Genomic DNA, 20922 nt, shown 5'->3' on the forward strand with positions numbered 1-20922 from the left:
ATTCTTTATTACTCCAGAAAAGCTTTGTGGATTTTTTCCCTCCAAGTAGTAAATAGCTTTTTATCCCTATTTGCTATTTGTAAGTTTTCCTTTGTATTTTTGAAGAATTTTTCATGATGTGTGTCTTGGGTGGGAGCATTTGCTATTGAACCTGAAGGAACCAGACTCTCCTCTCTCCCCCCTTATCACTTATTTAAGAAAAAAAATTTTCACCAGGTGTAGTGGTGCACAGCTGTAATCCTAGCAACTGAGGAGGCTGAGGCAGGAAGATCACAAGTTCAAGGCCAGCCTCAGCAACTTAGCAGGTCTCTGTCTTAAAATAAAAAATAAAAAGACCTGGGTTAAGCACTATTTGGTTCAATTCCCAGTCTCATGCTGAATTTTTGCTTACTAATTCTTAAAATTTTCTTAGTTTTCTAAAAGAGATAATCTAGTTCAGAAATTATGAAAAATATACATCTTCCTTTCTAATGTTTTTAAAAATTTATAATTTTTTTAAAAGTCCTACATGTATTAGCACCTGCAGGACAATACTCAATTATGATGATGATCCTTGTCACCCTTACCTCATTTCTAACTTGCAATAATAAGACATGAAGAAGGTTCAGAGTTGTGCATGTTTCTGTGGACTTCTGTAGGTCCTCACACTTCCCAGTGCAGCAGTGCCTACTAAGTGCTATGGAAACAAACAACTTTCAGACTTTGCACTTGAGAGAACTTGAGAACATGGCGTATTCTCCAGGTGCTTCTTCCCAAGGCTAGGGCAACATGCCCCGAAGACCATGTTGTTCTGGTAAAAGCCTATCTGCCAGATTTAACACACACCTTCAGCAAGATAAACAAGAGTTACTAGTGTAGGGTTCTCTGTTTGGGAGTGGGGTCTCTGATAAATTTTCATTGTGGCATGCTTGGTGGCCAGGAAGTTTCTGTGCAAAGGCACATTACGCCTGGCTGATGGGAAACTTAATTGCTTGGCCCCTGTAGCAATGTTCTTCATGAGGAAGTCTGTGTTAAGAGTTTTATCAGTTTCAGCCTTGATCTTGGGCACATAACTCCTGGGAATAAAGGAATTTGCTTGCTAGATAACTACAATGTTTCACCAAGCTCCAGTGCTCCTGGATCTGCCCACTAAACAGCAACTTTAGACAATGAAGTTTCTTAAGAGCTGCACAAAGCACCCGACATTGCATGTTGTAACTGCCAACTGCAACTGCAGAATAAGCAACCTTATATACTGATACAATAATATAGTTGTGATGCTAAGGACCTAATGCAACCTACTGGTATAAATAAAAGTGGCCGCTTGGACAAGGAGCCACTTTCCTGCCTCTGCACCTTGTTTCTGTGTCTCCCTTTATTATTTCCTTACATACCAGAGCTTCCTGTGTTCCCCATGAATCTCCCTTACCCAGCAGTCACACACCCTGAGGGTGGGGATCCCTAGAGCTGTAAGCTTTCTTGGGTAGGGCCACCAGACCAGATGTACCACCCTATTGTAAGAGCCAACACATGCAGGCTTTCCCAAAGAGGGTGGGTATGGGTCTAATTCCTTCCTGCCCTTGAGGACTTATAGAACTGTACCTGTGTCCCTCAGTGCCCAGGGACCCAAACCTCTCAGGTGGACCTATAAACTCAACATTCTTATCTCCAATCTCTCACCAATTTCCCAACCTCTATCACTGTATCTTTAGCAAACTCTGTGTTCTCGGTTCCATGAATTCCCTTTGACCTTCTAAATGCAACAGCTCTTTCCCTTCTTGCTGTGTCATAGAATTTTCACGTCAGCCGATTTCTCGTTTCCTTCCCCTCCTCATTGCTGCCTGTCAAGACACCTCAGTCCTGGTCATCCTTACAACTCGGGCCAGGAGCTCAGAACATTACACAGCATTACGATGGAACTAGAAAAGACCCCTCGCTGACAGTTTTAAGAGCCAGTAGAAGACCTTGGGCAATGACCCCATATAGTCTTGGTCACAGGATACAGCTGCTATAGCTATGCTAGGTTAAAAAAAAAGTTTTAAAGGTTTAATATAGGAAATGGGACATTATTGTATTGGGCAAAGTACAAAGTGTTTTTGGAGAATTTCTTACCATGTACATCTTGGTTGGGAGAACTTGCTATTGAACCTGAAGGAGCCAGATTCTCCTCTCCCCCTCCTTATCTCAGTGGAGTGGGTGTTATGCAAGTGTGCGTGTGCGCATACACACACACACACTCTCACACTCTGAACACACTACAGAGCAGCTGGGAAGTGTTTTTGTGGTGGCCACAGTGCCTATTCAGTGACAAACAAGAACAGTGGTAGCAAAGCACAGAGCCTGAGGGAAATGGAGCCCAGGGGTGGTTCAAGTCAGACTTGCTGGAGCAGGACATGCGTGTCTCCTGCTGCCTGGCCACTCTGTTCCATCCTGTTTGTCCAACTTTCCCAATGACCCAGTGGACTACTCCATTTCCTTCCAATAAATTCCTTGTTTGGTTTCAGTCAGTGTCTGCTCCTGTTGCTTACAATTAAGAACTCTGAATGATACACCCACAACCCAGCCAGGCTTCCATAATGACCAATTGGAGCGGGTACCAATGAAACAAAACAAAAAATGGCAGCTCTAGGGTTATATAACAGGGTACCACAAATCCATCTATGTGACAGCAAGAACTAACGTGTCTAAAGCACATAAAACAGAATTTAGAATTAAAAATACTCAGTTCATGGTATATTCAGATAAAATAAACCCTTATAATCCTAATAATTTAATTATGGGCTTTCTGGTACCCTCAGAATTTTATTCAACTCCTGTCTGCCACCAATAATCTGAAAAATCTTGGGCATGTTGCTTAGCATCTGGAAATGGGGATAATAATGGCTAATTACTCACCTTTTGTATTTTATTTTCCTTGTCTGAAAAACAAAGAAGATAGTACCTACTTCATTGGCCTGTTATGAGAGGATTTAAAAGTCACAGAGCACAGTGCACTTGACACACAGTAAATATGTGAGAAGGACTCTCCTTTCCCAACACTGATAACATCATTAGTTTTTATATGCCACGCAGGCTCTTTCCCAAAGTGAGATAGCTTCAACCGGTGCAAGCTTCTTGGCCACACTGAACTTTGAAGCAATATGATCTCAGAATACTTGTTCCGTTGCTTCTGGCTTCCACACCCACAATGCTCATGATGTCACTTTCCACATGACTAAATCCTCTGCAAAGAGAAAGGCATGCCAGGTGTTAATCTGAAAAAGGGTCAATATTTAAACAGTAAAAGCTCTTTCACGAAGATCAACCTCAGCCTTCTGTGCTTTCTCACACCCAGTCAACCCCATCCAGCCCTCTTTCTATCTCTTGCTTACTCTAGGCCTAAAGTCATTTGTCACAACTGGCAAATTACTGGCACACTCAAGTGGAAATACCATTTGGACCCTCCTGACAGTATCAGCCTGAATCATGGTGATTTTAGCTGTTCTAAGATACGTTTTTAAAGAGAAGCATCTAATATAATCTGGGCAAATCTGAGTCATTTCCCCAGAATTTAGAATTAATTTTATCAATTTCTGGACAGGCTCACTGCTTTTTTTTTTTTTTTTCACTGCTCTCTTGAATGGAGGAGACTGAACCACAAGGGCTCATGGGTCCAGTCAAGTTTTCATAAGGCCAAAGTCAAGGTCCTACTTGGGCTTGGCCATGCAATCCCTGTGGGACTTTGAACAAATCATCCACATCTCTCAGCCTGTCTCTCCTGTGGATGATGCCAACCGCATATGGCTGGTTTGTGCATCACAGGAGATGACATATATGCCTAGAGCGAGCAGTCTGGTTTAACAGAAAAGGCAGCAGAGCATGCAGAAGCTGGTCTCACGTCCAGTAAGTAAGGGGCAGGATGGGCACATGACTAAGTCCTGTTAACACCCTTTCCAACATTTCCTTTAAAAAACTTCTTTGAGACAGGTGTGACAGCACAGGCCTGTAGTCCCAGGTACTCGGACAATGAGGAAGGAGGAGTGCTTGAGCCCTGGAGTTCAAGGCCAACCTGAGCAACACAATAAGACCCCGTCTCCAAAACAAAACAGACACTTGGCTTTGTAGGCCACATAGCCCATTTTTACAGGCAGCACGAAGAAACACAGCCGATTACCTGGCCCATCTGTGGGATCCCCCAAGCAAGTGATAGCAGCTCTTGAGGGCTGGGAAGTTACTTTTCTTATTCCACGTATAGACACGCAGAGAGAGGTCCAAGGAAGAGGTGATGACTCGCTCTGGGCCCTTGAGAGGAAGTCAAGTGAGGCCACGGTGTGGGCTCCTGCAGGAGAGCATGGCAGGGGCAGGGCACGCTGCACTCACCACCCATAGGGCTGTGATGGGCTTCTGGTGGTCCTGGAAGGCCTCAAGCTGCAGACCATGTATGGTGAAGAGAACCAGTTCTGACCCAGAGGTCAGCAGGATCACCTGAGAGCCATGGCTCTGCATGAGGTGAGGAGGCATCAAGGCGTCTGGCAAGAGGAAACTGGCCATCTGTTGTGCTTTTTGGAATAAAAACACAGATTGGCTTTCTCTGAGTTATCAGAGATATCACTTAAGATGATGTGGCACACTTATTCCACTGCTTTGCAGTTAGACCGGCATTCAACCCTGATCCATGCATTTACTCCCCTAAATCTCCAGTTCATCAGCAACAGAATAGTGATTGTAACATTGCAATCACAGAGGGTGGACTCAATGCCATATGCTTATGGGAATGACTGACAGCATGTGGTACACAGAACCATTCAGGGAACCAGGGCTCCCTTTACCTCTTCCCTTGGTTGAAGGGAAGAAGTTGAAGATACCCTTCTAAGACAGAGTGAAAGAAGAAATGGCCATGGGATAACTGTATGACATCTGCCAAAAACTCCTCTTTAAGATACAGTTCATTATACTGTATGGCATTCCTTTTTACAGGAAAAAAAAAATTACCTCTTAAGAAGAATCTGTGTGTTTCATTATATCAGACAAGGCACGTATTATACATCCTGTTTCCCTTTTTTCATCAACTGCCAGGAAGCTCAGAGCAAAATTTAGTCATAGTATATGAAAACGAAAGAATACAAAGGAAAAAAATGCCAAGAACCAAAAGCAAGGCCTATCAGAGTAATGTGGGGCCTAGGAAATAGAGGAGATAGCAGGGAGGGTCACGGTTCTTACTAGACTAGAAACTCCTTGGGGAATAAAGTAATTTTAGCTTTTACTCTTCTTTGTACACGATGCTGAGAGCAGGGGCTTTGACATAATCGGGAAGAGAAAGGTAGTAATAAATGGAAGCAGGAAGATCACTTGGGACGGGGAATCTGTGGACATGTATTAGTGTCTGAATCTCAGGACCATGAAGGGGGCCCAACATGTGCACCATCTTTCCACCAGGACATAAAATCACAATGTAACTTCTACTGGGCTACACCCCTGGGAGAGAGGAACAAGTGTTCAAAAGAGACACCGAAACCCGCCCTAGAAACACCACACTGTGATGCTGGTGATGTGCAGACCGTGGCCAGCATGGGGGACTCTTACCCAGAATGCTCACTCTGTCCCTGGATTTCATGGCTTTTAACTCAAAGGTAGTGACAACCAGCTGTCTGACACTGCCATTTCTGTGCATAACAATCAGCCTGGCAGCTTCATCAGGGGCCCAGCAGGCTTTGGAACTCAACCGGACAGTGAGGGTGGTAGAAACAGGAAGTTCATCTTCCGATGGGTGCAGCAAGGACTGAGTGTAGAACACCTGGGGAAATACCCCTGAATGGTCACCGTGTAGATGAAGGAGTGGCTTCTCAGACCCTGGGCACTCAGAAAACCTCCCATGCCCAGCCTGACTCCTGCATCCCGGGCCTGGCCAGGGCACCAGGCTGTCTGCATAGCCCACAATGCCTGTATGCCTGTGCCACCGCATACCCTCCTTCCAGGCTATGAATGGACCAAGCTTTTTTTTTTTTTTTTTAAACTGGGCACTGAACTCAGGGGCCCTCAACCACTGAGCCACATCCCAGCCCTATTTTGTATTTTATTTAGAGACAGGGTCTCACTGGGATGCTTAGTGCCTTGCTTTTGCTGAGGCTGGCTTTGAACTCGCAATTCTCCCGTCTCAGCCTCCTGAGCCACTGGAATTACAGGTGCGTGCCACCACACCCGGCTGGACCAAGCTGTTTCAGATTAATCCCAGCTTATGTCTGGCCCTGCTGGAAACATCCTGATATGCCATTCCCACTAAGATTGGTGTTGGTGTGACAGATCCATCACATAAATGGCATTTCTATTTGTGACCAGCTGTTGTCATGTTTTGCTGATGTCACATGTCTCCCTGGCATATCTCTTCAGTGACTCCTTAGGCCTCCCATAGACCCCAGCCTGTTCCTGGTAGTTCCCTCTATGCCCTCTTTGAACCTGTCTGTTCTCTGACCACTTAACCTCCCTGGCTTCTAGGTCCTGAGGCTCCCCACCCTACTTCTTGCTCTGCAACAACTTTTGCTCTCTCTCTGTCCTCCTCCACAAGACCATAACCAACTGTCTATATTTTACTAAGATCTAATTTCCCAGTCCAAATCCTGTCACTCAAAAAGTATTTTATTTGTTGGGCACAGTGGCCCATGCCTGTAATCCCAGCTACTCAGGAGGCTGAGATAGGAGGATCACAAGTTTGAGGCCACCCTCAGCCACTCAGCAAGACCTCATCTCGAAACAAAAAAGAAAAAGCGCAAGGGACATAGCTCAGTGGTAGAGTGCCCCTGAGTTTGATCCCCTAAACAACAAAAAAAGTGCTTCATCGCCTGGCAAATGAAAGCCATTTCTGCATGCATGTCACTGGGACTCAGCATTATGGCACAGGAAGAAGGCAGCACTGAAGACATGCCCACCATTTCCTTTTTCAGACACCAAATGCTCCCCTCACTCATGCTCTCATTGAAACTATTCTCAGACCACCAAAGGCTCTGGAACGTTTTCCTCCAGTCTGTCACTAAGGTCCCAAACCTGTTCCATCTGAACACTTCTGCCTCCCCAGCAAGGCCGGCTCCTTCTAGCTGACAGGCAGCATGGCTGCCAGAAAAGAGCGCTCTCCGGGGCCAGGGACTTCCAAGTGTCCCTTCTGCTAGAAGCAGACTGCTGGGAACAGAGCCCCCTGCGGACAGAATGTGGCTCCTGGGAGCAACAGGGCTCACTCCTGCCAGCCACGGGGCTTGGTCTTAAGCACAAAGCAGCTCTTGAGCTCACAGGATGCAACTCCGGAGGCCAGACCCTCTATTTCCTCTCACAAGGCGAGGCCTCCCCCAAGGAAAGGGTTCCCTTGGCACTGACCTTTGGGCCTAGGTCTGAATTGTGTGCAGATGCAAACAGCCACTGTCGGTCAGGAGAGCAGAGGAGGCTCACAAAGGGACTGGGAAACAAAGTCACTTTGGAGACCACCTGCAGCTGAGGCACTGTCAGTGTGTAGAGAGTCCCTTCAGCACAAGCCACCTGCAACAGATAAAGAACCAAAAGGCCAGCAGAGTGTGAGAGGGGCCAGGCCCTGAGCCCAGCAGGAAGCATCATGTTCTGACGTGTCCTCACCAGAATGGAAACCACCGTTTAACTGCTGCCCCCACAGGATGCAAGTGCCACTTACTTGAGGTTGCACCTTAGAATATTTTTTCAAATACACTCATGGGACTAGGGTGTAGCTCAGTGGTAGAGTGCTTGCCTAGCATGCATGTAGCCCTGGGTTCCATCCCTAGGATGGCAAAAATAAATAAATACACAGACAAAAATGAATACATTCAAACAACAGAGACTTCAAAGCTTCTGCTCACCTCCCTTCAGGATTCGCATGCGACCCTTTCGTGCCTTTCTACCCATTGGCAAAGGCATCCACAGTCACAATGGCATGCTGTGCTGCAACCGGCCTTTTAGTTTTACACTGAAAATACTCCTTGGAATCTCCACATTAGTGGACCTTTTCTTTTGATTTCCTGTCCTACTGATAGAAATTTAAACTGTTCAACAATCACTGCTGCAGAGAATACTCCTGCACACACCTGGACACTATGTGTCTGTGCTGGGACAGGGAAGGACCCTAACTGGAACCACTAGACCAAAGAGTATGCAGCTTTCAAAATCCCTCAAACTATATTCCTCCAATTCCCTGCATAAAATAGCTATTTCTCTTCATCCAATTTATAATATTTTAATGGATTTTTAAATTTGGATATAATAAAATACCACCTTTGATTTTATTAGACTTCCTCTTTCTCTCCCCTTCTCCCTCCCCTTGTTCCCATCTCTCAACTTTACTGATCGCTTTACTAACTGATTTTTTTTTGAGTGTTTTGTGGATGTACGTGAGAGTGAAAATCACTCTGACATATTCACATATGTACTTGGGGAAGTTAAGCCAGATTCATTCTGCTGTTGTTCCCTGTCCTATCCCTCCTACCTTCCCTTCATTCCTCTTGGTCTACTCCACTGATCTGTCAATTCTTGTTTTGTGCCCCCTCTATTTGGATTAGCTTTTGCATATTAGAGACAACATCTGACCTTTGACTTTTGGGGACTGGCTTATTTCACTTAGCATTGTAATCTCCAGTTCCATCCATTTACTAGCAAATGCCACAATGTGTCATTCTTCTTTCCGGCTGAGTATATACTCCATTGTGTATATATACCACATTTTTTCTAATCCATTCATCTATTGAAGGGCACCTAGATTGACTCCATAGCTTGGCTACTGTGAATTATGCTTCTAAAAACAGATGTGGCTGAGTCACTGTTGTATCCTGACTTTAAACCTTTTGGATATATACCAAGAACTGGGATAGCTGGGTCATTTGGTGGTTCCATTCCTAATTTTTTGAGGAATCTCCACACTTTTCAGAGTGGTTTACTAATCTGCAGTCTCAACAGCGTGTCAGTGTACTTTCTCCCTTACACCTTCACATGGATTTATTATTCGTGTTCTTGATAAATGCCATTCTCACTGGAATGAGATGAAATCTTAGTGTAGTTTTGATTTGCATTTTGCTTATGGCTAGAGATGTTGGAGATTCTTTTGTGTATTTATTGGCCATTTGTGTTTCTTCTTTTGAGAAATTTGGTTATTTTGCTCATTTGTTGACTAGATTATTTGTTCTTTGGCATTGAATTTTTTGAGTTCTTAATATATTCTGGGTATTAATCCCCTGTCAGAGGAATAGCTGGCAAAGAATTCTTCCCATTTTGTAGGCTCACTCTTCACTCAGTCATTCCCCTTGCTATGCAGAGCTTTTTGATTCAAAGGCATCCCATTCAGTCTTGGCTTTATTTCTTGAGCTTTAGGGGTCTTGGTGAGGCAGCTGGTGTCTGCTCCCACATGATGGAATGTTGACCCTAGGTTTTCTTATAGTGGTTGCAAGGTTTCTGGTCCAATTCCAAGTCTAGGATGCATTTTGATTTGACTTTTGTGCAGGGTGAGAAACAGGAATATAATTTTATTCTTCTACACATAGATATCTAGTTTTCCCAGCACCATTTGTTAAAAAAGCTGTCTTTTCTTCAACATATATTTTTGGTACCTTTGTCAAGTACCAGATGCTTATAATTATATGTGTTTGTGTTTCCTAGTGGAATAGAATAGGAGACACAAACACATATAATTATAAGCATCTTCATATTTAATGTCAATTAATATAAATATAATTATAAATAAATATTAATATAATTAATATAAATATAATTATAAATAAATATAATTATAAGCATTCTTCATATTTAATGTCAATACCATGCTGTTCTTAATCTTTAAAAATATTTGCTCATCAGGCTGGGCACAGTGTCCATGCCTGTAATCCCAAAGACTCAGGAGGCCGAGGCCGTGTTTCCACCTGACTGTGGCTCCCACTCTACAGAGCACTCAGCAGGGAGATTAACAACCTGACCAACATATGGGTCCAGTGGTTGTAAAAAAGACCAGTCACCATGTGATGTACTTAGGCCCTCACTCCTGAAAGCAGGTGGCTCACCAGGATCCCATAAAATGCCTGAGTTATTGCTGTTGCCTAATGTCTCCACACCAACAAAGATTCTGATGTTCTGGGTTATTAGATGTTTTAGTCAGCTTTTTCACTGCTGTGATAGACCTGATAAACTGTTCCTCCTTTATAACTGTCTTTATTTGGGAGCTCACAGTTTCAGAGATTTCAGTCCACAGACAGCTGACTCCATTCCTTAGGGCTTGAGGTAAAACAGAACATCACAGCAAAAGAGTGTGGCTGGCCGAGAGAAGAGTGTGGCAGAGGGAAGATTGTGACAGAGAGAAGAGTGTGGCGGAGGGAAGAGTGTGGCGGAGAGAAAAGTGTGGCGGAGGGAAGAGTGTGGCAGAGAGAAAAGTGTGGCGGAGGGGAGAGTGTGGCGGAGGGAAGAGTGTGGCAGAGAGAAAAGTGTGGCGGAGGGGAGAGTGTGGCGAAGGAGAGAGTGTGGCAGAGAGAAAAGTATGGCGGAGGTGAGAGTGTGGCAGAGAGAAAAGTATGGCGGAGGGGAGAGTGTGGCAGAGGGAAGAGTGTGGAGGAGGGAAGCAGCTCACATGATGATTAGGAAGCAGAGAAAGACTCTACTTGCCAGATATAAAACATATGTCCCAAAGGCACACCCTCAATGCCCCCTGCCTCCTTCAGCCGCACTCTATCCACCTTCAGTCACCACTCAGTTAATCCCATCAGGAGGATTTATTCATGGATTTATTCATGGATTGGGTTACTCACATCCAAACCATAACACTGGGAATAACACCTGTGTCACCCAGAGGCATCAACTTCTTTAAAAGCAGTGACAATGCTTCGCCTACCTGTCTTTACCATAGTCACCCTGCTAGATAACTACACAATGGCCAACAGATTTGGGGTTCCACTCAGTCCACAGTTCACCAATGTGATAAGGGCCTACTTCATTCCTAGCTTAGGCTCAGGGCCTCCGAAGCCAGTAAGGTAAGCACTGCTACAGGGATCCCCCAACACTTAATTGGGATTCTTTGGGGGTAATTTACTTACAAATATAACCAGGATAGAGAAGCTCTCCCCCTTCCCTAAAGCATTCATGAAAGAAAAAAGAAGAAATAAGAAAATTCAAGGGAAGGAAACAAAAACTCAAAATAGAGATGGGTCCATGACAAAATCACCAGTCCTCCTCAACACCCACAATGTGAAAGGAAAAAAACTTGATATCTTTTAGATCTTCTGAGGTGCTACTAAGGCTAAGTCATAAAACAGCAACTTCCTATTCTTAAAAACTGCTCGAGCTGTGCACAGTGGCCCATGCCTATAACCTGAGACTCAGGAGGCTGAAGCAAGAGGATCACAAGTTCAAGGTCAGCCTCAACAACTTAGCAAGACCCTGTCTCAAAAAAAAAAAAAAAAACTGTTCAAAGGAGGTAGGAATGTAGCTCAGTGGACAAAACTTTGCTTAGCATGTGTGAGGCCCTGGTTCAATCCCCAGTACTGCAAAAAAAAAAAAAAAAAAAATGCTATTCAAATTCTTTTTCAGGACACAGGCACAGACCCCTAGGACCTTAATAATTTTGGTTTTGATTGTTTTTTTGGGGGGGCTGTGCTAGGGATCGAACCCAAGGCCTCATGCTTGCCAGGCAAAATGCTCTATCACTGAGCAACATCCCCAGCCCACACTAAAAATAATCTTGAGGGCCTGGGAGAACCAACTCTTCACTGAGGAATAAGAACAGAGCCTCAGAGACCTAGGTTAAAACCAGGGATGCCTGCAACAATGCAGGACAGATCCACCTGGATCAGTGTGTGCTGCGTACTATTTCATCAAAATTTTCCTGGTTTCAACGAATGCACCCTCTATTTCCCCTTACATTACCACTTAAAATCCTTTGCTGCTGGCCAATCAGGAAGACAGATGAGGTTGCATCCTATATCCTTGTTGCTGACCATCAACAAAATCCTTTGTGTTTGCAAAAGTTCAGTGCCATAATATTAGCTTATTGTGCTTCTTGTGCAGCAAGCTGTTGCTCACTGTCTCACTGTAGACCATATATTCCCCATTTACAAATTTTCTTTGGGCCTCTTTTTTTTTTTTTAAAGAGAGAGTGAGAGAGGGGTGGGGGACAGAGAGAGAGAGAGAGAGAGAGAGAGAGAGAGAATTTTAACATTTATTTATTTTTTCTTAGTTCTCGGCGGACACAACATCTTCCTTTGTATGTGGTGCTGAGGATCGAACAGGGGCCGCACGCATGCCAGGCGAGCGCGCTTGAGACACGTCCCCAGCCCCTTCTTTGGGCCTCTTTATAGTGGTATTCACAACTTTCATAACAAAAGGCTCTTGAAACTGTTCATAAACAGGTGTTGTGGTTCCGATGGCTGAGGAGGCTGAGGCAAGAGAATCACAAGTTAAAAGGCCAGCCTCAGCAACCTAGTGAAACCCTCAGCAACTGAGTAAGACCCTATCTCAAAAGTTAAAAAAGGACTGGGGATATACCTCAGTGGCAAAGCATACCCTGCATTCAATTCCTGGTATAAAGAAAAGAAAGAAAAATTAAAGAAAAAAGGAGGGAAAGGGAGGAAAAACTGTCCACTTTGCAACATTATAAGCACCTCATTAGTGCCCCCAGGGATTTCTGTACCACACAGCCTTTAGTAACCTCCTCCTAGGCCTCTACCAGACACTGGATCACCCATAATGGCCTATGCTACCCATGGCCTTGGTACCAAAGCTTGTCATACCTTAGAACAAAAACTGCTGACTGCACATGGGCCCCTTCTGGGAGTGGAGGCTCATAGTTCCTGAGCCTGTGACTCTGCCCCCAGTTGCATGTTGTGCTTGGGTCCTGGAAGCAACACCCACAGAAGCCTTCCTGCTAAGAACATACCTGGCATCTTCAGGACAAAGTCAGATCTGAGGCATAAGCACAGTCACCTCTGTAGGAGGATGCAGCTCCCCTTCTGCTCAGTCACTCCCTAGATGCAGTGGTCTTAGAGGCCCCCCATCTCTAGGACCACTGACTCCCTGAGAGGCTCCTGAGCAACTCATGAAGTGTGTTCATGTTTTCTGAATGGCACAGCCACCACTGCATGTGACGGCCTCACTGGAGAGGTGCTACAGTCTAGCCCTTAACTGAATCCATCACTCTTAACAAACAACAACAACAACACTGTAATACTAATCAACAACAACAAAACCACAGTAATACTAAACACCATGACCCTACACTGCCCCTTTCCCAGGAAGCTAGCCAAGTTAGAAGAAAAGTTAAGAGCAAGCCTGAGGGGCTGGGGTTGTGGCTCATGGCAGAGCTCTCACCTAGCATGTGTGCGGCCCTGGGTTCGCTCCTCAGAACCACTAAAGATAAATAAATAAATGTACTGTATCCATCCATAACTAAGAAACATTTTAAAAAACACTAGAAAAATTCATGTTCAAAACACTAGAAAAATTAGGGATGACAGGAACATATCTCAACATCATAACAGCTGTCTATGCTAAGCTCCAGGCCAACATCATTCTAAATGGAAAAAAACTGAAGGCATTCCCTCTAAAAACTGGAACAAGACAGGGATGCTCTCTTTCACCACTTCTATTTAACATAGTTCTTAAAACACTGGCCAGAGCAATTAGATTAAAAGAAATTAAAGGGATACAGATAGGAAACGAAAAACTCAAATTAGCACTATTTGCTGACAATATGATTCTATACCTAGAAGACCCAAAAAGTTCCACCAGAAAACTTCTAGAACTAGTAAATGAATTTGGCAAAGTAGCAGGATATAAAATCAACACTCATAAATCAAAGGCATTTCAGTGACAAACCCTCTGAAAGGGAAATGAGGATAACTACCCCATTTACAATAGCCTCAAAAAAATATATAAAATACTTGGGAATCAACAAAAGAGGTGAAAGCTGTATATAATGAAAATTACAGAACCCTAAAGAAAGAAATCAAAGAAGACCTTAGAAGATGGAAAGATTTACCTTGCTCTTGGATAAGCAGAATTAATATTATCAAAGTGACCATACTACCAAAAGCACTATACAGATTTAATGCAATTTCAATCAAAATCCCAATGGCATTCCTCATAGAAATAGAAAAAGCAATCATGAAATTCATCTGGAAAAATAAGAGACCCAGAATAGCTAAAGCAATCCTTAGCAGGAAGAGTGAAGCAGGTGGCATCACAATACCAGAACTTAAACTATACTACAGAACAATATGAACAAAAACAGCATGGTATTGGCACCAAAACAGGCAGGTACCAATGGTACAGAATAGAGGAGACAGAGACTAACCCACAAAATTACAATTATCTTATATTAGACAAAGATGCCAAAAACATACACTGGAGAAAAGGTAGCCTCTTCATCAAATGGTGCAGGGAAAACTGGAAATCCATATGAAACAAAATGAAATTAAACCCCTATCTCTCCCATGCACAAAACTCAAAAGTAGATCAAGTACCTAGGAATTAAATCAGAGACTCTGTGTCTGATAGAAGAAAAAGTAGCCCTAATCTTCATCATGTGGGATAGGCCCCCAACTTCCTTAATAAAACTCCTATAGCACAAGAATCAATAAATGGGATGGATTCAAACTAAAAAGTTTCTTCTCAGCAAAAGAAACAATCTGTGAGGTGAATGGAGAGCCTACATCTTGGGAGCAAATTTTTACCCCTCACACATCAGGTAAAGCACTAATCTCTGGGGTTTATAAAGAACTCAAAAAGCTAAACATCAAAAAAACAAAACAAAACAAAACAAAAATCCAATCAACAAATGGGCCAAGGACCTGAACAGACACTTCTGAGAAGAGGATATTCAATCAATCAACAAACATATGAAAAAATGTTCATCATCTCTAACAATCAGAGAAATGCAAATCAAAACTACTCTAAGATATCTCACTCCAGTCAGAATGGCAGCTATTAGATAAACAACAATAAGTGTTGGTGAGGATGTGGGGAAAAAGGTACATTCATACACTGCTAGAGGGACTGCAAATTGAAGTAGCCAATATGGAAAACAGTATAGAGATTCCTTGGAAAATGGGAATGGAACTACCATTTGACCCAGTTATCCCACTCCTCAGTCTATACCCAAAGGACTTAAAAAACAGCATACTACAGGGACACGGCCATATCAATGTTTACAGCAGCACAATTCACAATAGCTAAACTGTGGAACCAACCTAGAAGCCCTTCAATAGATGAAGGATAAAAAAAAAATGTGGCATATATATACAATGGAATATTACTCAGCAATAAAAGAGAATAAAATCATGATATTTGCAGGTAAATGGATGGAGTTGGAGAATATAATACTAAGCAAAGTTAGCCAATCCCCAAAAACCAAATGCCTAATGTTTTCTCTCATATAAGGAGGCTGACCCATAGCAAGTAGGGAGGGGGGAACGTGGGAGGAATAGATGAACTATTCTAGATAGGGCAGAGGGGTGGGAGGGGAAGGGAGGGGGCATGGAGTTAGAAATGATTGTGGAATATGATGGACATCATTATCCAAAGTACACGTATGAGACATGAATTGGTGTGAATATACTTTGAATACAAACAGAGATATGAAAAATTGTGTTCTATATGTGTAATAAGAATTGTAATGCATTCTGCTGTCATATATAAATAAAAGAGAGAGAGAGACAGAGACAGAGACAGAGACAGACAGACAGACAGACACAGCGAACAAGCCTGGACCAAATGTCCAAGTGAATACTATCTCAGAAGACCCTGATTCTCTCATGGTGTGTTACAAAGAGGGCAAACCAGTGTTATCTGTAAGAACTGCTTTCTTGCACACGTCAGAATAGCTGCTCATTGAGATGCTGATCATGCAAAGAACAAAGCAAACTGATAATATGACTACTTCTTCAGCCTAACTTTTACACCCCATCCCTGCAGTCACTGGCATGGATCTGAGCACTGTGGAATGGAAAGAGCTTGAACCAGCTGCCGTCACTGAACAAAGCATCATGGGAGAATGTAGGTGTGCTTTTCTGGTGAAGCACAGACTGGCTATGTGAAATGGAAGTGCAGCTGTGCAACCTGTCACCACTGGACTTTCTGGAGAAGCTTATTACCACTGGATCTTCCCTGTAAGCTTTTCTCAGTAAACCTTACACCCTAACATCTCAACCCCAGGAGTTTTCTTTGGACCCTGGGCCATCTTCTCATTGCCCTAGCACAACAGGGCTGTGAATGATACACTGGAATGTCCAGTTAAAGATGAGGAAGTCAGTGTGACTCAGGCATGTCCCCTGCTTTTATATCCAACCACTGGGTTCTTAATCTTTGTTAATGAATTCTTCTAGAATTTCCATTAAATCTAGTTCTTTTCTAAATATGTTACATTTTATTTTTTAAATAACTAAAATAACAGATTTAGAAAATTTTTGTTTTCTGTTAATATTTATCTCCCTGAACAACAACTTCAGGTGTCTGAAGCCCTGTGACTCACTCTATATTGTGTGCTGTTTCTAGTGCCAGTTCTAGCTCATGTGACCTCATCTCTTCATGTGCCTAGTTTTAAGTGTGTACTGAACACTATATTTGGAAACAATGTGAGCTGTGGGACACTATTAACATTATCGAGAAATTATTCTCATGTGCTCCAGATGAGTAACCAGAGTGCTAAATTCTGCTTACCTTTGGGTTGTAACACTTGCAAATCCTACCTAATCCATACATGGTGGCCCCACACTCCAACGTTTGTCCCTATGCTATCAAAGGTCTGCTCAATCTCTTGGCTGCCTAGACTAAGGTTCCATAGCAAAAAGAGTCCCAAATGATAGGCTCATCACTTTGACTTCTGCCATCTCCTTAATCCTCATCTATTAACTATTCACTCCTTATTTTAGATCACTGGTATTACCAAATAGGTCTGCCAAGGAGAGGGTCTGGCTCAAGACTCCACCAATCATGGAAGCCATGATGCCAGTATTTAGATTTTGGGAGGAGGTAGGCCCTGCAAAGGCTCCTGAGAGCCAGGTCACTCACCAGCAGAAAAGAACCCTCTGGATGGTCACAGGCCTCCACTGCAGAGCAGGAGGTAGGCAGGCAGAAGGAGGCCCACTCCCACCCAGTCTCTGCTTTCCACACTTTGATCAATCCCTGCTGGTCCACAGTAGCAACCAGCTGCAGCTGAGGATAGGTCACCAAATTCACCAGAGGAGCAGGCTGCAGAGGGCTGGACCAGATCTCCGTGCCCTGGCAACAACAAAATTAATATTAACAACTGACATATGCATCCATTTATTTCATAAACAGTTATTATTCTCCTACAGTCAACCAGCATACATTTTCCTGTGCCTGTCCTGCCAGGCTTCACAGTACACATAGGCACACAGGTGAAGAGGATGTGATCCCACTTACTGCACTATAAGGAGAGCAGTAATAGAGACCCATGTCCTAGATGGACAAAGAGCAGGACCTACGAGGGACACTTAGACCTCCTGGAGGCTGGGTAGCATCCATTAGGAGCACAAGAGGGAGAGTTTCACGATGGCATGACGCTTTAGGCACTTCCAAACGGTTACCCAGAGCTCGAGGAAAAAGAAGATGCAGACTAGATAGGGAAGCCAGAGGCAACACTGACACACCACACACACACACACACACACACACACACACACCCCACACACACACACACACACACACACACACACACACACAGGCTGCATGCAGCTGCACTCTCAATTGACAAAGACTTTTCTTTATTCTTTTTTTAATATATATTTTTATCTTTTATTTGTTGTACTTAGCTGTACATGATAGCAGAATGCATTTCAGTTCATCGTACACACATGGAGCACAACATTTCAATTCTCCAGCTGACAAAGACTTTTCATGTGTGCTTTCTCACTCAAGTCTCATGGCAGCCCAGTTTTACTGACAAACTAACGTGAATAGGTTATGCTGCACGGATGGCTGCTGCCCTGCTGAATGCTGCCTCCTTCTCTAGGATGCGCCCTGGCAGTGCAGCCACAGGCTGCCCCCGCCAGGCCTGTCCCCATCCAGTCCACCGATTCACAGGCAGACCACTGCCCTGAGCCGAGTCCTCCAAGGTCTCTCCTGGGATTTTGCAAATTGGAACAGAGAAGCAGGACAACCTGTTGCCACAAAGCACTGACACAGGGTGTCAGAGTGGATCTACCCAACTGCTGCCCCAGGCTTCCCAGGCCTAAATGGTGAGGTTTCTTCCCAATTTTGAGTCATTATTGATCTCTCTTCTTCATAATGATTTATCATGACTTTTTTTCCAATCATGATATCCTAGAACTCCTCCATCAGCTTTTTCTTTCCCCTCTGTCATTTAACTTCTGTTGACTAAACAGGTAATATAACAGGGACGGGTGACAGGCGATTCAGAGAGAAATACAGAATTTTTACAAATTTTCATTTGTGGTATTAAGAGGGGAAAAAGCACTGTAACTCCCCTTTCTGTTTCCAAACCGAAAAACACCACCCACTGAAACAGAATGAGGAATATGCTGGTCGACTCCTGCCTGCAATCTCCAACTCCAGGGCCTCACAAGGGGGGGCCCAACTTGTGAGACAGGAGGACTCGGTGCCCCAGGGCAGATGGATGCTTCCGCTGGTACTGAAAACTGTGATTCTAGGAGGAGAGAAGTTTAACCCTACAATTTTTCAGAGGTGAAGAGAATAAAACAGCATGGGAAACCATCAAAAATGAATGCAGATGACTGGTTAAAAATATGGAGCTGAACATTGTTAAGTACATAGAAAAATTAAGCAAGTAAAAAAAATGTCTAACTTCAGGGATAGTAAAAGGGGAGGAAGAGGATAAAAATGATAATGTCAGTGTTACCTCATGATTCAACCATGAAGATCATGTACATTAATAATTATGGTAATATAGCCTGATGTGGTGGCACCTGTCTGTAATCTCAGCGGCTTGGGAGGCTGAGGCAAGAGGATCATGAGTTCAAAGCCAGCCTCAGCAAAAGTGAAATACTAAACAACTCAGTGAGACCCTGTCTATAAATTTAAAAAAAAAAAAAGTAATATAAACAATAACTGTTGGCCTAAACAAAATGTACTTGTTTCAGGACAGGAAATTTAAACCTGTGTAGAGAAAAAATGATAAATCACCTGCCCCCAAAATTCAACAGATAATTCCTTTGGGAATACCCTTTCCTCCAGGGAAACATGAATGGGACATGACTGGTTTTTAAAACAAACCTTTTGAGCTAGGCATGGTGGTGCATGCCTGTAATCCCAGTGACTCAGGAGGCTGAGGTAGGACGATCACAAATTCAAAGCTAGCCTCAGCAATTTAGCCAAGTCCTAAACAATTCAGGGAGACCCTGTCTCAAAAAATAAAAAGGACTGGGGATGTGCCTCAGTGGCCCCTGGGTTCAATCTCCAGCACCAAACAGTAAAAATTAAAACAAACATTTTAGGTGTTTTTGTAAGGTGCTCAGGATGGAACCCAGAGCCTCACACATTCTAGGCAAGTACACTACCAGTGAGCCACCCCCAACCCCGCTTTTAGAATTTTGACCTTTACTATATGTAACTGCAACATATGTGGCATCTTCATTTCTATCATCTATGGGTAAGATGACCGCAAAACTCTGTTATGCTTTTAATTTTTTTCAAAATAACAGTTATGAATTTTACAAATAAACAAATAATTTTAAAATTTGATAAAGGTTCAGGATGGCAGCACACAGAGACAAAGCACACGGTAACTATGACGCAGCTCCCTGGCCAGGGGTCTCCACATTGCCAGAAGATAAGCAGGAAGGCACAGGCTGGCAGTTCTAATGACGAGAGAATTTCTTAGTGCTCATAGTCTTTGAAACTGGTGTGGGGAGCTACCCATGTGACTGCTTTGCTCCAGAAAAGAAATGCATATGGGCAATCCCACTCCAACCTCCAGAGCTTAACTTAAAACAGGATGTCACCTTGGAAATGGAGTCACTGCTACAGTCCATCCTGCTGTAGGGGCCACAGGGCCCCAGCAGCATGGTTGCTCCTGCCAGGAACCCCAGTACCACTGGCACACACCTCTACAAAGACTGAGGACAAGCCTCTCCACAGCCTGTGTCCCTCGATGTCATATCCACCATCATCATCACTCTTCAACTGTGGTCATGCATCTTTGATAGCCTGGGTCCATTCCAAAGTTCTACCACTATTTCCAAAACACCTGCAGTCTAGACTGCTGAGGTACTCTTAGATGTGATGCTAATTACGGATGGCTAAAGAAATGACAAGGAAGCTACAATTCTGGGCAAAATCAAAGCCAGTGCACCTACCTGACATTTTACACCTTAGCTACATACCAAAGTCTTTCCCTATGAAAGTTTCTTCATAAAATTGGAAGAGGCAACTATTACACCAGATGCACAGACATCAACATACAGACATAAGAAGCACAAAATTCTCCAGAAACTGACCCCAGTGTAAAGGAAATCTTCTTATTTGATTGCCTGAAAAGGAATTCAAAGTAACAATTCTAAGGAAACTCCTCGAGATACAATAGATAATAAGAAGAGGAAAACAATTTATGATCTGAATGAGAAATTCAACAGATAAAAATCATAAAAAAGAATGAAATAGAAATCTTAGAGCTAAAAAAATCTTCAATTTGAGGCAGCATGGACAACTTAAAAGTAAGATCCTATTTCAGAATCAATTTTTAAAATGGACTAGAGATGTAGCTCAGTGGTAAGAGTACTTAACTAGCATGCATGAGGTTCTGGGTTGCAAAAGAAAAGAAAATAAAGAAATGAAGGAACTCTCACTGGTAAAACAGACACACACACAAGAAAAAAATCAAACTTTATCACTACAGAAACCACCAAACCATAGGATAAATCAGAGAGCCAGAGAGGAAAAAAGAATACACAAAATAATCAAAAAACAATAAACAACTTGTCAATAACCTTGAATATAAATGGACTA

At 43.3% G+C, this 20922-nt stretch overlaps 1 protein-coding gene and 1 long non-coding RNA gene across 7 annotated transcripts in view; one reads left to right on the forward strand and one right to left on the reverse strand.

Annotated features, from left to right (window-relative positions):
• The window catches only part of LOC110597125 (uncharacterized), a 73674-nt gene that overhangs the window by 44621 nt on the left and 8131 nt on the right, over window positions 1-20922 (forward strand). For 2 of the 3 annotated variants that reach the window (XR_013429982.1, XR_005727537.2), the window contains exons 3-4: window positions 15892-16085; window positions 17951-18176. This is a non-coding gene — a long non-coding RNA (uncharacterized LOC110597125). The remainder of the gene's footprint in view (window positions 1-15891; window positions 16086-17950; window positions 18177-20922) is intronic. The other variant, XR_013429981.1, reaches the window with a different exon arrangement.
• The window catches only part of LOC101961693 (F-box/WD repeat-containing protein 12), a 35746-nt gene continuing 17694 nt past the window's right edge, over window positions 2871-20922 (reverse strand). For 3 of the 4 annotated variants that reach the window (XM_013365642.4, XM_005341228.5, XM_013365641.4), the window contains exons 5-10: window positions 16987-17196; window positions 7321-7479; window positions 5542-5752; window positions 4339-4517; window positions 4133-4260; window positions 2871-3202 (exon numbers count right to left, since the gene is read on the reverse strand). In XM_013365642.4, coding sequence (XP_013221096.2) covers window positions 3076-3202; window positions 4133-4260; window positions 4339-4517; window positions 5542-5752; window positions 7321-7479; window positions 16987-17196 — 1014 coding nt within the window. In that variant the 3' untranslated portion in view covers window positions 2871-3075. Of the gene's footprint in view, window positions 3203-4132; window positions 4298-4338; window positions 4518-5541; window positions 5753-7320; window positions 7480-16986; window positions 17197-20922 lie in introns of all 4 variants that reach the window. The other variant, XM_078030645.1, reaches the window with a different exon arrangement.

The sequence above is a fragment of the Ictidomys tridecemlineatus genome, chromosome 13 (assembly GCF_052094955.1).
Source record: "Ictidomys tridecemlineatus isolate mIctTri1 chromosome 13, mIctTri1.hap1, whole genome shotgun sequence".
NCBI classification, from domain to species: domain Eukaryota; kingdom Metazoa; phylum Chordata; class Mammalia; order Rodentia; family Sciuridae; genus Ictidomys; species Ictidomys tridecemlineatus.